The sequence below is a fragment of the Lactuca saligna genome, chromosome 4, assembly GCF_052625555.1.
Source record: "Lactuca saligna cultivar CGN05327 chromosome 4, ASM5262555v1, whole genome shotgun sequence".
NCBI lineage: Eukaryota > Viridiplantae > Streptophyta > Magnoliopsida > Asterales > Asteraceae > Lactuca > Lactuca saligna.
The window spans coordinates 299,669,536-299,684,129 of NC_136420.1; the positions used below are offsets into that span (position 1 = coordinate 299,669,536).

Below are 14,594 nucleotides of genomic sequence, written 5' to 3' on the forward strand. Positions count from 1 at the left end.
CTTCTATTAAACTTTCGTCCGATGCATAATCCCTGAAGGTAAGAACCTCTAGAGCACTCTAATCACCAACAATCTCGAGAACACAACTCTTACCCAACCAACAATCCTTTCGGTACTCCCCGAGTACTTATGCTAAACATCCTAGAGGGTCACTCCCTTTCCCTGCGCGTTCACTGGCCTTCCCAAGGCAACTTTTCATAAACAACAACGTTCTCTATCTCTGTGAAGGATATACCCTTCACTATATCTATGTCTCTAGCCACTCCCAGTGCTGGTCACTTCACTACTACTCACTAAATGCTTCCTCTTACCATTTCCTGGTGTTGAAAACCCATCCTAACGAATGGATCAGATAACCCTTTGAGTAAAAGATTCATCCGTGTAACGGTTAGACTCATATGAGAGTTGTGCAACAGCGTCAAACCCTCTACGCTGAGATTATTCAATCCTGTTGTGAGTGACTTAGCAAGTCTCAGACAATTAACTGCTCCCTTCAAGAATTTACTTATCGCTACCCTTGCCCGAAGATCCTGCTATCTCATGTCTGCCTACTGGATAAACCGAGACCACCCTGGTCCCAACTACTCTACTATTATCCAGGTTATCAGACTCCCACCGGTTACTAAACCCAATCTCGAACTCACAGCCGCTCCGAGCGACTACCGAAGAGGCTTTGGCTATCTAAAAATGCTCTATCTACCATGCCAACTTGGCTCCCCATGTCCTAGGATCCTCGATCCCCTATCTTGACCCTAAGGTCTCTACCAGGTCCCACTTGCACTACTATAATCACATGGGTCTCGCCCACAGGTCTCACCGAAACTATATCTCCGAGTGGCCTCTTCAACAGGTCTCACCTATGTTGGGTTATACAAGATGACCTCCACCCTGAAACTCATCAAACTATCCTTTCTCGATCTTTATCATGCTATTTAGGAGATACGAGCCTCACCCTCACTCCGCTAACTAGGAGATATGGGCCCTCGCCAGACTCCCCTAACTAGCTGCCAATGAAAAGTTACGGATATCCTGTAACCTTACTACCCTCCTCGCTCTGCCTAACTACTGGGGAATGCTATGGAGATCCCGTAGCCTTACATCCTGAATAACTCGCATCCTACTAAGAAAATCTCCTACCTGGTCCCCAGCCAGTCATCATCTATCGTGAATACACAAACTCAATGTTGGGAAGTTTCCCGAACTCCTAACTCATGTGCTCCTCCATCCCAACATCCACTTGTGCTGCTTTCCTTCCTAACAAAGTTGCGAACTCATCCCAATTTGGCACTTACTTCTGCTCCTAACTTCTGGGATAGTTCTCCCCACTTCAATTCAACTAGATCCCTATAGCTCCCAACTTGGAAAGGTTTCCCAATCCTTCTTCTCATCTAAAGGGTCGATCTGCTGACAACCAACGCTTACCATTGCTAGGACTCCAAACTAACCAATATCAAATCTAAACCACTTCTTGAAGACTAATAGAACACCTCCCATGACCCACTCATACTTGCTACAATTACCACATCCTGAGTAACCTACTCATAATAGGAATGACCTCTAACTACTACTCTAGAATATATGGTATGCAGATGGCATATAACTCAATCACAAGCAGTCCACACAAATTTTGGAATAACCTTACAAATATCGATGCAGTACCACAATAATAAAATCATAAGTAGAAGCTAAATTTGATATACATACCATCGATCTATTGTGGATCGATCTTAACTTCGTGCGGAACCATGGGCATTGGAACTTGAACTCCCTCTCTCTGCCGAAGTATCTGTGATGAAACCTGAGCTACCTTAACCATTATACAAGGGCAGCTTGCCCTGATATGCCCGGGCTGATGACAACGATGGAACAACTCTACATCCAATGTGCATTCCCGATGATTGTGATCCTTCCACCCACACCTACCACACTTAGACCTAATACGAACATTATCATGTGTGCCTTCATCCCTTGTAGACCCTCCTTGACCACTCAGATCTCCTGCGTCAGCCATGATAACATCCGCCTGCTCAGATCATTGAGCCTGACTAGAAGTCTGCTTCCTATTCCTTAATTGCACATCCAAACCAAACTCTTGCACCCAAGTTACCCCGACTACCCCATCAACCATTTGCATAGTCACTGACCGCCCCTGTAATCTAGCGGTTACCCTGTCAGTAAAACGCTCTATAATGTCGGGTAACTCCTCCCGTATGGCTCGTGAAACCTCCACAACGATCCAATTCTGTAGTGTACTCTCCTAGAGACAAGGTGCATAACACACCTCTGATCCCTGATGACACAAACTAATAACGAGACCCTCCCTTCCGAGGGATCCCATAGATCCATAAACATTGGGCCCTAGAGGAGCCCGTAACATGGCCACTATCTCAGGATGAAAGGCTCCCAGCCTCTCATCCAAAATTTCCAATATACCCTCCTTGACGGTACCAAAAATCACAGGAGTCTAGTATAAGATACTGCATAATCTCTGCTGAAATAAACTCTCTCATCTGCTCCCCGAGCTGCACAACTCCTGAACCGAAGCCTAATCCCTCACCGGCACCTAAACTGCCATCTAGCCTACCCCGTAGAGTCACCATACTACATGAGTCATAACATAACTATCATCAAAATACTCATCACTACTGAGGGATCACTCACTCACTACAAGTTCCCTAATTTTATCTTAGCATTTCTCGAATCAAGTACAGATCTTCTACTTTCAGCAGTATGGGCCCCTACTACCTTCCACATCTATCTGTACTTTCCTCCAGAATTTCCTTGACTACACCAAGTCCCTTTCATTGCTACTAAGACTCCTCCCAGAACTACTCTCATCCTAGGCTTGCCCTAGGGTAACTCCTATCCCAAATTCAGTTCTCAATTACTGAAGGTATCTTCATAATGCTAATTAGCCACTACTTGAATACCATCACATGTGACGAGGCTCATATAATCCTTTGAGTAAAGGACTCATCCCTAAAATGGTTAGACTCAGATGAGAGCTGCGCAATAGGGCCAAATCCAGCACTATGAGATTATTCAACCCTGATCACATACGGCTTGATGTATTCACCTAATGGCCAACTCCCATCACTTCGAGTCCCACAAAGCATAAAGCAATTAGTATTCAGACAAAAGGGAAAAAGTCTAACCACATAATCCAATCATATTGTTCTATCCCATACTCGAGAATCAGTACTAGCATGTAACTCATAAAAGCTCATACACATAACAAGCACATAAGGCATCCTACCTAGATCCTTAGTCATAATCTATCATGTAGTTCTAAAGCACATATCATATCATAACCAAACATCTATGGGTAATTTGGGAGAACTTGCTTGAGCTCGGCTGATTGCATGCACCACCTCCTTTTCTATTTTCAAAGTTCTTTTCTTTCTCAAAATTTATTTTCGCTTTTTCTAAAACTCATTTCATTTCTCAAAATCCTTTTTACTGACATTTGATTTTTCCTTTTGAAAATTTCTATATCAATTCCTTAGTTTGAGTTCAGAAACAACCGAAAGCGTGCCCGAATCTCTCAAACCAAGGCTCCGATACCAACTTGTAACATCCAAAAAATCAAGACCAAAAATTTCTTTATGAAACATTAATAAAACCATAAGTATCCAATCATACCAAACATAATTAAAGATAGATATATTAAGTTAGAGTATCTTTTCAAAACATGTTCTAATTATTAGAGTAAAAACATCCCACGCTAAAACTTCTTGGTGTGTGCCATGCAATCATCCCGAGCTCTTCCCTCTGCTATCAGAAGTACCTGAAATCAAAACTGAAAAGCGTAAGCATGAAGCGTAGTGAGTTCCCCAATCTACCACATACCATACATAATCACATACTGCAAACATTGGGCCTAGCCCGCTACTTTGGGCCCCGCCCCGCATCGAACGAATCTGGCATCAAGCCCTGCCTGGCATCAGTACCTGCCTAGCATTGAGCCTCGCTCGGTATACATATATGTTTCTACTAGGCCCCACCTATCTTTGGGCCCTTCCTGCTACACACATACAACAATAACAGATAAACATGCTAACATAATCACTATACTATTGATGCTAGCCTCAAGGCCCCACCCCTATTCTGCTACTAATGAGATATGGAACACCATCCACTCTCAGCTAGTGATGAGATACGGGCCCCCACCCACACTCATCCCTGTACTAGGGACATACAAGTATCACAAGGATAACAAGTATAGCTACACATATAGTAATGCCACGGGTACCACCCGACATCGAACTGTAGCTCGAAAACATACATATAAACCTTCCTCGGGCCTCGCTTGGCATCAGATCTAACTCTGGTATTCACTACATACATAAACGGGACGACATTGGTGCCTTAGACCAGTTCCTACTGGAGAAAACTCACCTCGCGAAGCTGACTATAGAATCCTGCTAATAACCGCTCGCTGCTAGCGGGCAGATCCCCGACTGCTGATCTCTCGACTTCCCGAGCTATCAATGCCAAAGATATCACTTTAGTCCAAAAAAATAATCCGCCTTATGGTAAAATGACTATTTTACCCCTAAGCCAACTTGGTCCAACTAAGGCTCAAAATCATAATATAAAAAGGCCCAACACTAAATGGGCTTCGCAAACCCACCAGTGGCCCACTATGGTCTAATTTGCTAAATTAGACCTAATTCCTGTAATAGGCCTTACCCTAAGCCCAAAGCATATACTTGGCCCAAATTAATTGACTCTTGACGGCCTACTAAGGTCTAAAGACCCAAAATCCACTACATGACCCAAACCAAGGCCCAAAACTCTTCTAGTCCAATCTGATCAGTACGTTGGGCGTATCCTTATGTACGCGAAGCGTACAAGCTAAGTGGTACGTATGCTAGGCATACCTACACGTACGCTCAACATAATCACCTGTTAAGTCACTTTCCCATTAAGTGCTTAATACCCAACTCCAAAAGCTATAATCTCAGATCCAAGTCCTCATTAATGTCTTATCCATATAGTCGACTACTTGGTGGCTTGCAACCCACCAAAAGATCCCAAACTTGAAATGTAACAACATACTTCCATGGAAATGGATAGATCTCATGCATGAACCCATTATGACATTTAATATGGAGACTTTACTTGTTATGGGACCCTTTTAACTCTAAGGATGGCAACCCTAAGCTCAAACACGATTTTTCATCATAAATGTCTATTCTTGGGACCAAAACAACTCCAAAACCACACTACACTATATCTGATCATTCTTAAGTAAAGTTATGAACTTTATACCTTGAAAGAGTATGGAAAGAGGCAAAAGTCCCAGATCTACAACTCCTCTTCTGACCAATCACCTTGCTTTACTCCTTCCTTGCTTGAAAAATGGTTTTATAACACCAAAATGCTCACTAATGGCCACAAAAAGCTTCAAGATCACTCAAGGGAGGATTAGGGTTTCGTGGTTGCTATCCAAGGGTGAAATAGAGGTTGAACTTTGAGGCTTATCATTCTTTTTATAGTGGCCTGCCCTAAAAGTTAGGGTTTCTGGACACTGGACGTACGCTTGGCGTACATCCTGTACGCTGAGCGTACGCCAAAAACACCCCCGAATTTAAGACTTTATACGCTGGGCGTAACCCAGCCTTACGCTGGGTGTACTCATGCGCTCACCACCTTGCATGCATGGTCCTTCTTTTCCATCTTCCTCCCTTAAGGACTAATATTTCCAATAACTTCGAAGTGCTATAACTCCTTCATTCTAAGTCAGTTTCAGACGAAGTTTATATCCACGAAAAGCTGGCGAGAAGACCTACGCTTCTAGCAACACACTCCTCCCCAAAACCTCTCGGATAAACCTTCAAGACCCATAAAAGACCAAAACACCACTAGTCTTAGCCTCTGAAATCCATAACAAAATATTTTTCAAAACTGGGTGTTACATACCCGGCACCAAATCAATGCGAAACTCCACCTGCCTCTCTATAGGAACCCCTGGTAACTCCTCGGGAAAGACATCCCGAAACACCTTTACAATCAGAACGCTGCCCTCTTCCCTTGTGCTCTCAACCATCGTATCAGAGATATAAGTCAAAAATTCCAAACATCCATGATGAAGAAATCTCCTAGCCCTAGCAGGTGAACAGAGGGTCGGCCCCTGCAGGGCCCTCTCTTCGTGAATAACTAGTTCTCCCTCACTTGGGGTTTGAAACCTAACCACTAGCGCTCATGTCGATCATGGCCCCATTGGCCCCCTAACCAGTCCATCCTAACAATCACCTTCAGTCCTCACAACGGTATCGGGACTAGATCAACACGGAACCTCTCCCCAAGAACATTCAAAATAGATCCCCAATACACTCTCACAACACTCACGATGTGGTTGTCTGCAATCTCTACCTCAAGCATGGAATACAAAGTCCCCGGTGCATCCTGAAACTTCTTGCTAAGTGCAAGAGACACGAATGATCGGGTATCCCTTGAATCGAGCAATACATGGGGAGACATACCATTGACCAAAAAGGTCCCTATACATAAGCACAATGTACATATAAGCAATGCAAATAAATCAATATAGAGTAGGTAGATAAGTACATACCAGCCACAACATTTGGTGTTGCCCGAGCCTCCTCGGTGGTCAACTGAAATGTGTGGCTCTTCACCACTGGAGCATCCGCCTTTGCAGGTTAGCCATCCGTGATCCTTAGTGTAGCGGGCGCCGGTACCGCCACGACTCTCCCCTTCCCTGCAACTTCGGGCAATCCAGCCGCTTATGGCCGGTCTGGTTACAGTAGAAACAAATCAAGCCCTTCTTGGGGAAGCCCTTACTCACGTAGCCTGGCTGACCAAAAGTATAACATATCGGGCCCTGCCCTCAACATGCTCCACCATGTGATCTCCCACACTTGGCACATTGGCCCCGACCCTGCTAGACCTTACTAGATGAGTCCGAGGTCTTATGCTTTTTAGCTTGACATACTGTTGCTTACGCCTGCTCAGGCTTTCGCTTGGTGTGGAAGTCCAACTCCATCTCCCGCTCCCGGGTCTTCTACACCATCTCATTTAGGGTTTTACACCCTATAAAGCTCACAAAATCCCGGATAGCATCCCTTAACATGGAATGATACCTCATCCGCCTTATATCCTCGTCTGTAGCATACTGTGGTATAAACAATACTCATTCATGAAACTTGGCGGTGATCTCCGTGACAATCTCGGTCGTCTGCTGAAGGTCATGAAACTGCCTCACAAGCCGCTGAACCTCAATCGGTGGTGAAAGGTACAGTGGATTATGGTCTGATTTATGCAAGAGGTAGTGGTGAAGACATTGTTAGCGGTTACACAGATAGTGACTATGCGAAAGATGTGAATGATAAAAGAAGCACGGGCCCAATGACATTCTTGCTCAATGAAAATTTAGTTACCTTGGCTTCACAAAAGCAGCTGTGTGTTGCTCTTTATACCTGTGAAGCTGAGTTTATGGCAGCTACTACAACAACATGTCAAGGATTTGGATCAGAAGGATGCTTAGCGAGATAACAAATTGCAACATCAAGCCACCGGTAATATATATTGACAACAAATCCACTGTTGATCTGGCAAACAACCCCGTGTTTCATGGGAGAAGTAAACATATCGCTACAAGATTCTATTATACAACAGAATGTGTTGAGAATGGGGAAGTCACTATTCAGCATGTGAGCAGCAATAAGCAACGAGCAGATATTCTCACGAAGTCGATGTCAAGAACCAATTTTGAAGAGATGAGAGACTTGCTAGGAGTGAAGCAAGTATTGGAATAGAAGATTAGAAGATTTATCTTATTTCTTTGAATTTTTTAGTCCTTATCTTTTTTCCAGCAATTTAGACATAAACTCATCACTTAGTTTTTCTTTTCTTTTCTAGTATAAGTAGGAACCTTTTTTAGTGTTTACGTAAGTTTTTGAAGTGAAATAAAAACCCCAGCAAAAAGTTGGACCAAAATACCCTCTCCTTTGTTTCTTCTTGTTTTCTTTTTCCTCTGTTCTCCATTCTTGTACTCTAAATCCAAATAGGAGCTGTTTACATTCTCTAACTTAAAATCAAGTAAACTGCATAAACTCGCAGGTTCCCTTCTGTTGCTCTGATACCAGTTTAAGTAAAAAAAAAAAGAAACAAAAAAAACAGGAAGATCGCAAATCTGAATTGTCAAAACTCACTTCTGACTTATTTGAAGAAAATAACTCAAAACTTCAACTTGCATTGTGTTTACACGATCCTATCAATATTTATACTAAACAAATTACATTAGTATAAGACTAAGGTTCTTAATAGATAATCATACACTTTCCTAATCACTGTCTCCTCATAACACAAGGAAACATAGGAAGTCTTCGACACCACTCCAAAGAATGGAACCTAGTACACATGTAAGGCCATAACTGGTTATCAAAAGTTCCCAACATTTAGGACACTTTCGACAATGAATTTTGAGTCAATGCTATGTTTATCATTTATACAAGAAGTATGTCGTGATGAGATAACTGTTCCTCCACCTAATCTAAGATGTCACTTGATGAAGTAATTATAATAAAAGTTGAACTGTGGTTACTTTCTCATTGGATGTTTAAAACCTACAAGATACACGGAGCTATCTTTCTCTCTAGAACATCATAATTAGTCTTGAGATTGTTAGCGTCATTACGAGAACACAAAGGCATCACAAAATATACAACATGACATTATCATCTACTAACACTTTTTATGAAGATTGGATTCCCAAAGATAAAGTTTGGTGTTTTCATGTTATATGTTCAATTCTTTGAGATAAAATTTGTGGTAACAAGCAAGGGTTCATGATTGATGTAGTAATTATAGTTACATACACGCAATGTATGCATATTTTGCCCATTGAAGAGTTCGATAGTCATAGAACTTCAAATCCATTGATTGCTAAGGTGACGTCTTATTATGCTAAAATTTCATCCATAGACTTGTCACCTCATTCAACTCTTCCATTTGACTCAAAGTTCTAGGTGCTACTATTATAATGATCTACATGAACTTTAAAAAATATCACACAAATATATTAATCGCATGGAATCGAGAATCCTCTTGCCAAACGAATCAAGACATTGAATGTCTTCTGTCTTTACTTGGTTTATTCCTTCCTCTTGTTCTCAAAGGTACAACCCCATCAACATGTAGAAGTGGCATAAGCTTCCCCAACTTTTTCGATAGAGAATTTAAAAACGATTTCCGAGGAAACAGTGGCTTATGATCAGAAGAATAACGAGTAGGAACACCCGGGCTACGGACTACAGATTTCTCACTAGACAATCTTTCCACTTCTTTCAATTTCATTTTCATTTTTAAAAGCTCAAATTTCAGGTCTTGGTTTTCTTTTTTCAGCCATGAAAGCTCATGGGATAATGGCTTGTTTGTGGCAGTGGCAGCCGGGATGGTGGTGGAGGTGGAGGCCATGGTGGTGGTGGTGGTGGTGGTGGGTTCAACTGCTAATAGACCATCACCACCCTTGGAGTCTCTTAAGCGTTGTTGTTCATAGAAAATAACCTGAACCACAGTTTGCACAGGAAGTCTGTCATTTTGGGCAGCATGTGCACATGCTTCACGTGAAAGCTTTTCACAGTCCATCAAGCTGCAAACTTTCTTTCTTTCCATATCACTTAATGTTGGATGAACCTGCAAAAATGTCATAAAAATAAGGATTTATGTCATAATTTAGCAACAAGCTATTACGAATGTCCACATTTAATCACTTTAATGTTAATCAATATCTACCGTTATCCCTGCGGTTTATGGTACTAATTATTTAAACCAATATTGGCGTTTTGTAAACAAAACTAAAAAAGAAAAACAAATATTGGTTACTATGACATTAACCTTTCCGAACTGCTATACCAGGTTTTATACCAATTTTGGGTGCTGATTTGGAACAAGTGGATCTACGTGGCAGCTTAGTCATTTTTATTGGTGACTAACTATTTCACATATATTATTATTCATATAAAAAAGAAAACAAAAGCCTTCAGTGAAGAAGAACAAATAAGAACATAAGAAATATAGTTGGTTTTCCTTCCATACATAAAAAATGACTAAAATGAGTCAACTGCCATATAGACAAAGTAAAAGTGTTAATAAGAAGATATCTAAATGTTAATAAGAAGATACACGTGCATACCTTCAAGTAAATATCAATGGCTCTATACATTCCATCATCTGATACCTTAGCTTGTTCAGGAATATGTTCAGCAAAATCCATAAATTTTGATAGTAATAAATTCCTATCCGAAGCTATTTCAGCAAGATAACTTTCCATTAACTTTCCAACTTTTTCCATGTCGTTTTCTTGATTATTATTGGTTTCTAATTCGTATTCAAGGTAATTCATCATGACTCTTTGGATAGTTTCAACATCAAACAATGTGTCACCATCAAAATGAAAAGATGGAATTAATATATCATCCAAAACTGCCTGCCCGAATTGTATGCCCATTCGTTTTTCCAAGTCTAGCTTACATGCCATTGTTGTTTCAAGATATATGGCTGCCCGAAGTAACATTGAAAGAAAACTGACCGACATTGTGTTTCTTTCTCTTGGTAGGAGGCTTACTATTGTTTCTAGAACTATCCGCTTTTCGTGTTCTTGTTTTGAGTCGATTTTTTTCTTCTTCTTTCCGTGTATCTCCTGTTTGATGTTAAATTGTAGAGATGAATAAATGGACAATATATTAATTAAAACATTGTACTTTGAAAACATCTATCCAATTATAGAAGTGAAAATTGCTTTCTATTTGTATGAAATTGCTATAATTGGGTAAAATTTTCAAAGTACTATGATGTAATAGGAAAACAAACAAAAGTTGGATGCTATAATGAAAGTGTGTTAACATTTCTTGCAATTTTCCCTTCTTTAAATATAACTAAAACAATAAGAAATCTTACCAAACCTTGAAGACATTTATGGGCATAAAGCATTAGAATCGGACCAAGTTCATATTGTTTAAATCCCCTTGAAATCATTGCAAGAAGAACCCTTTGAAATATATCGATTCTAAGCACAACTAAATCTTCAGCCCACCAATCAACTACACCTTTCAGATTCGATGAAGAAGAAACAAAATCACTCGTGCTTCCAGAAGTGAAAAGCTCACATTCTCTGGTTACTATATATGCAATAGTATCAATACACCGAGTAATTAACTTAACTTTTTCAGCCATTGGTAACAAATTTGTTGATGATTGCAAAACGGTAACAGCACCAGCTAATGTCTTAAGTGCTATTTCATCTAAATAAGCTTCAGATCTTGTTACAAGGTTTCCAGTTGCATAATCTTCAGTCATTTCAAGAAACTCTGAAACACATCTCACTATGGAAATGTTTTCGGTTGATAATTCAAAGTTTATTCCATAACAAAACTTTGCTGCGAGTTCAAATCCTTCAGGGCCTCCAGGAACATCAGGGATTTCAATTACTAAAGGATCAGAATGTGTAGGAGTCGCTAATATTTTTCTTATGTAACCACACTTTGACACCAATGGAAACTGCATATAAATACACAAATAAGATGGATAATAACAACAGGATACACACAATCACAAATCATACCTTGTGTAATGAAAAAGAAACACCTCCGGTGTGAACTGTAACATCACTTGGGATTTCATGGGAGAAAATCCTGTTAACATTGAAAAAAAAAGGTCACTTTAAATAGTCAAAGATACAAGTATGGAATAAAAATTTGAGAGTGATGAAAGCAAACCAATCACTAGTTTTTTTCTTCATGGAATTGGCACTAAGTTGCTGACTCTAGTCTCTTGGCAGGTATTTTAATGGCTCTGGACATCTACTGTATCAATGATTGATTAATCATTACAAGAATCATGTTCTATATTTCACCACATACTCATTACGATAAAAAGTCTTACAAAAGTACACACATTTCACTTGGTTTTACCAAATGACCATTGTTATCTATCTAGCATTAAATGTACAATAATCAAACTATCGACATCTTTAAGAAAATACCCACGATGGATATTAGCATTTGGCTAGAAAAGAGGAAGACCAGGGAGAAAATAGTAATTTTCTTAAAGTTGGTATTGTGGATATTTGTGAAGGAAATGAGGTTAATTACAAGAAATGGGTTGAATTTGCGACTGTGTAGTGGTGAGTGCGAATAGTAATTTGGAATGTTTGATCTTTAACCGTGTAACTGATCTCAATCAGCAGTGATATTCATGGCGAAAAGCCATTAATACATCCAAACAAAAAAGGGGAGTTCAAATCGATCTGTCCCAACAGCAAAAGGACTGATGGCAAATCTGGGTGGGTAACCCCACAACCTCATTGCATGTCTTCTCTTTCACTGTAACAAATAATTAATGAAATACAACTGGAATTGGAATATCTTTAACTTGGCCTGAAATCGTTTGGTTGGATGTGATTGATGTTTGGATTTTTGAAAAAGAATATTGGTGATTATTTTGTCTTGAGAAAATAAACATCTGAGCTATTCATGATATTAACCATATTTGCAAAATTTTCAACGTCTAATGATAGTGTATTTTCAGGTTAAGTAACATGTCTGGACACTGAGCATTATGATCATTCACGTTATATCATAGCGTTATCAGATCGTACACAATTTTCATCTTATACAAAAACATCAAACATTAATATAGACAATGTAATTTGTTGAAAATCTATACAAATCCTGGTGTCCAACTTAATTGATGTGACAAAATTAACTGAGTCGAAAAAATTTGGTTATGAGATCAAGTTATGATCAGTTATATAATCTCTGGCAAGTTTTATGAGAAGAAAATTTACGGAATTAACTTAAAATTTCAGGTATTATATAATATTAAGTTTTAAGTTATTTAATGTAAGCTACAAATATGACTATATTAACATAATGTATAATGTACATGAACTATTAATAAAATAATAGCTAAATATTCCTTAAAAATGATAGCATTACATTGAGAATATGGAAGAGGTGATTGTACCTTTTGTTGTGTAATGAAAATTTGTTTGGTTGTGGGTAGCTTAAATTGGCATTATTTGGATAATAGGGCATGTGTATTGTTCGTGTACGCCAAAATCTTCATCTAACAATTGCATGGAGTCGTCTAAAAGATTATAAACCCAAATCGCAAATCAAGAGCTCGTGTAACAGTGTATCATAGCTAGTGATATACTTTAATCTATGATCATGAGACAAGTACTTGATTATCATTTTTTCATGTGTTCCATATTTATCTATATTTGAGACTGTGAACTTACCTTAAATTTGTGAATAAATGTTTACATTATTTAGCACACTAGTGAGTTTGGTATAACATAATACTAAAAGTCTCTACGAATTCCTAGGGTCTTGTGTCAATGACGATACATACCAATATATCCTTTTTGTAGTGTATGAGTGCACATAAGATAAACGGTATAACATAATACTAAAACTTCTTATAAACGGTAAGTATGCCAAGTTGGGGGTTTCAATGCTCCTTCAAGGGCAAAGAGAAAAGGCTTTTGCTGGGGCACCATTGTAAATCTACATTCCTCCCTATCAAAACTTGGTATTGACCTTAAAAATCTTTTCTAGAACCAAAGTGAAGGTAGGTTCTGGAAGCTTGTGGCCTCAGGAGTTTACACAGTAGCCTCTCTGAGAATCCATATCGATAACAAGATCCTGCCAAAATCAAGCAACTGTTGGATCTGGAATCATCTGGTACCTCGGAAAGTAAACATCCTAGCTTGGAGAGTTAGTCATGGCAGATTACCAACCAAAGAGAACTTGTTCAAATTAGGAATAGGATCCAACCCTCTATGCACCCTATGCAATCAGCATGTAGAATCTGAGAGCCATTTATTCACCACTTGCTCAGTTTCATTAAAAGTTTGGGGTGACGTTGCATCTTGGTGGCATCGGTTTCCACCGGGTTTCTAGTCGGTTACAGATTTACTTCACTGCAAAGTAAATCTTCAATCTAATGATGATCTAGGTTTACTTCATGAAGTTGTGTCCTTGGTCTTTATTTGGGTCATTTGGAGCTTTAGAAACAAAATGGCTTATTCAGAAAAACGCATCTCTCCTTCCTATCTCATAAACGATATTCAGACCTTATCGTATCTATGGATAAATGTTAGACATAAAACTAAGAAGCTCAGATGGTTAGAATGGTGTTGCAACCCAATTCAAGAGGCTGGCCTATTGTAAAATTCAAGTGTGTGTGTGTGTGTGTGTGGGGGGGGGGGGGGGGGGGGTTGGCTCCATTCCATTTCTTTTGGTGTCTTGGTGTATGCCAGGTAGTAGTTTAAGTGTGTGTTTGGTGTGCGTTTTTCCGTTACCCCGGGTAGACATCTTTTTAGGCATATAACTATGCCTGACATTCTTTCATGTGGTTCTTTCTAGTGTGGGCCGATTTAAAATGGGATGGGGGGAAAAGTTAACTTGGTGTGTGTTTTTCTCTATTCGTGTTTGACTTCTCTTGCAGGTTCCTTTCAATTTCACTCTTGGTTTTAGAGGTAGTCGTAAAACATCTCGCAGGATCTCTCAATTGCATTTATTGGAGTTGTAGAAATCCCATGAAGGATCTCATATCTGCATCTG

The 14,594-nt window shown here is 39.6% G+C and overlaps 1 protein-coding gene across 1 annotated transcript; it reads right to left on the minus strand.

Annotated features, from left to right (window-relative positions):
• Nucleotides 1-8,790: 8,790 nt before the first annotated feature.
• Nucleotides 8,791-12,177, minus strand: LOC145043864 (BTB/POZ domain-containing protein SR1IP1-like). The gene is made up of 5 exons (XM_078992636.1): nucleotides 11,742-12,177; nucleotides 11,588-11,657; nucleotides 10,924-11,523; nucleotides 10,160-10,666; nucleotides 8,791-9,660 (listed from the first exon to the last, which is right to left on the minus strand). Exons 1-5 carry the CDS (start codon nucleotides 11,762-11,764, stop codon nucleotides 9,085-9,087), a joined length of 1,776 nt encoding a protein of 591 aa, XP_078848762.1. The 5' UTR covers nucleotides 11,765-12,177; the 3' UTR covers nucleotides 8,791-9,084.
• Nucleotides 12,178-14,594: the final 2,417 nt, after the last annotated feature.

Excerpts from the sequence above, each read along its gene's own strand:
- LOC145043864 (XM_078992636.1), bottom strand. The coding sequence starts at position 11,764 with ATGAAGAAAAAAACTAGTGATTG. Across the intron at positions 11,658-11,741 it reads AAGAAAAAAACTAGTGATTG|GATTTTCTCCCATGAAATCC; the intron begins GTTTGCTTTCAT and ends CAATGTTAACAG. Across the intron at positions 9,661-10,159 it reads CCATTGATATTTACTTGAAG|GTTCATCCAACATTAAGTGA; the intron begins GTATGCACGTGT and ends ACATTTTTGCAG.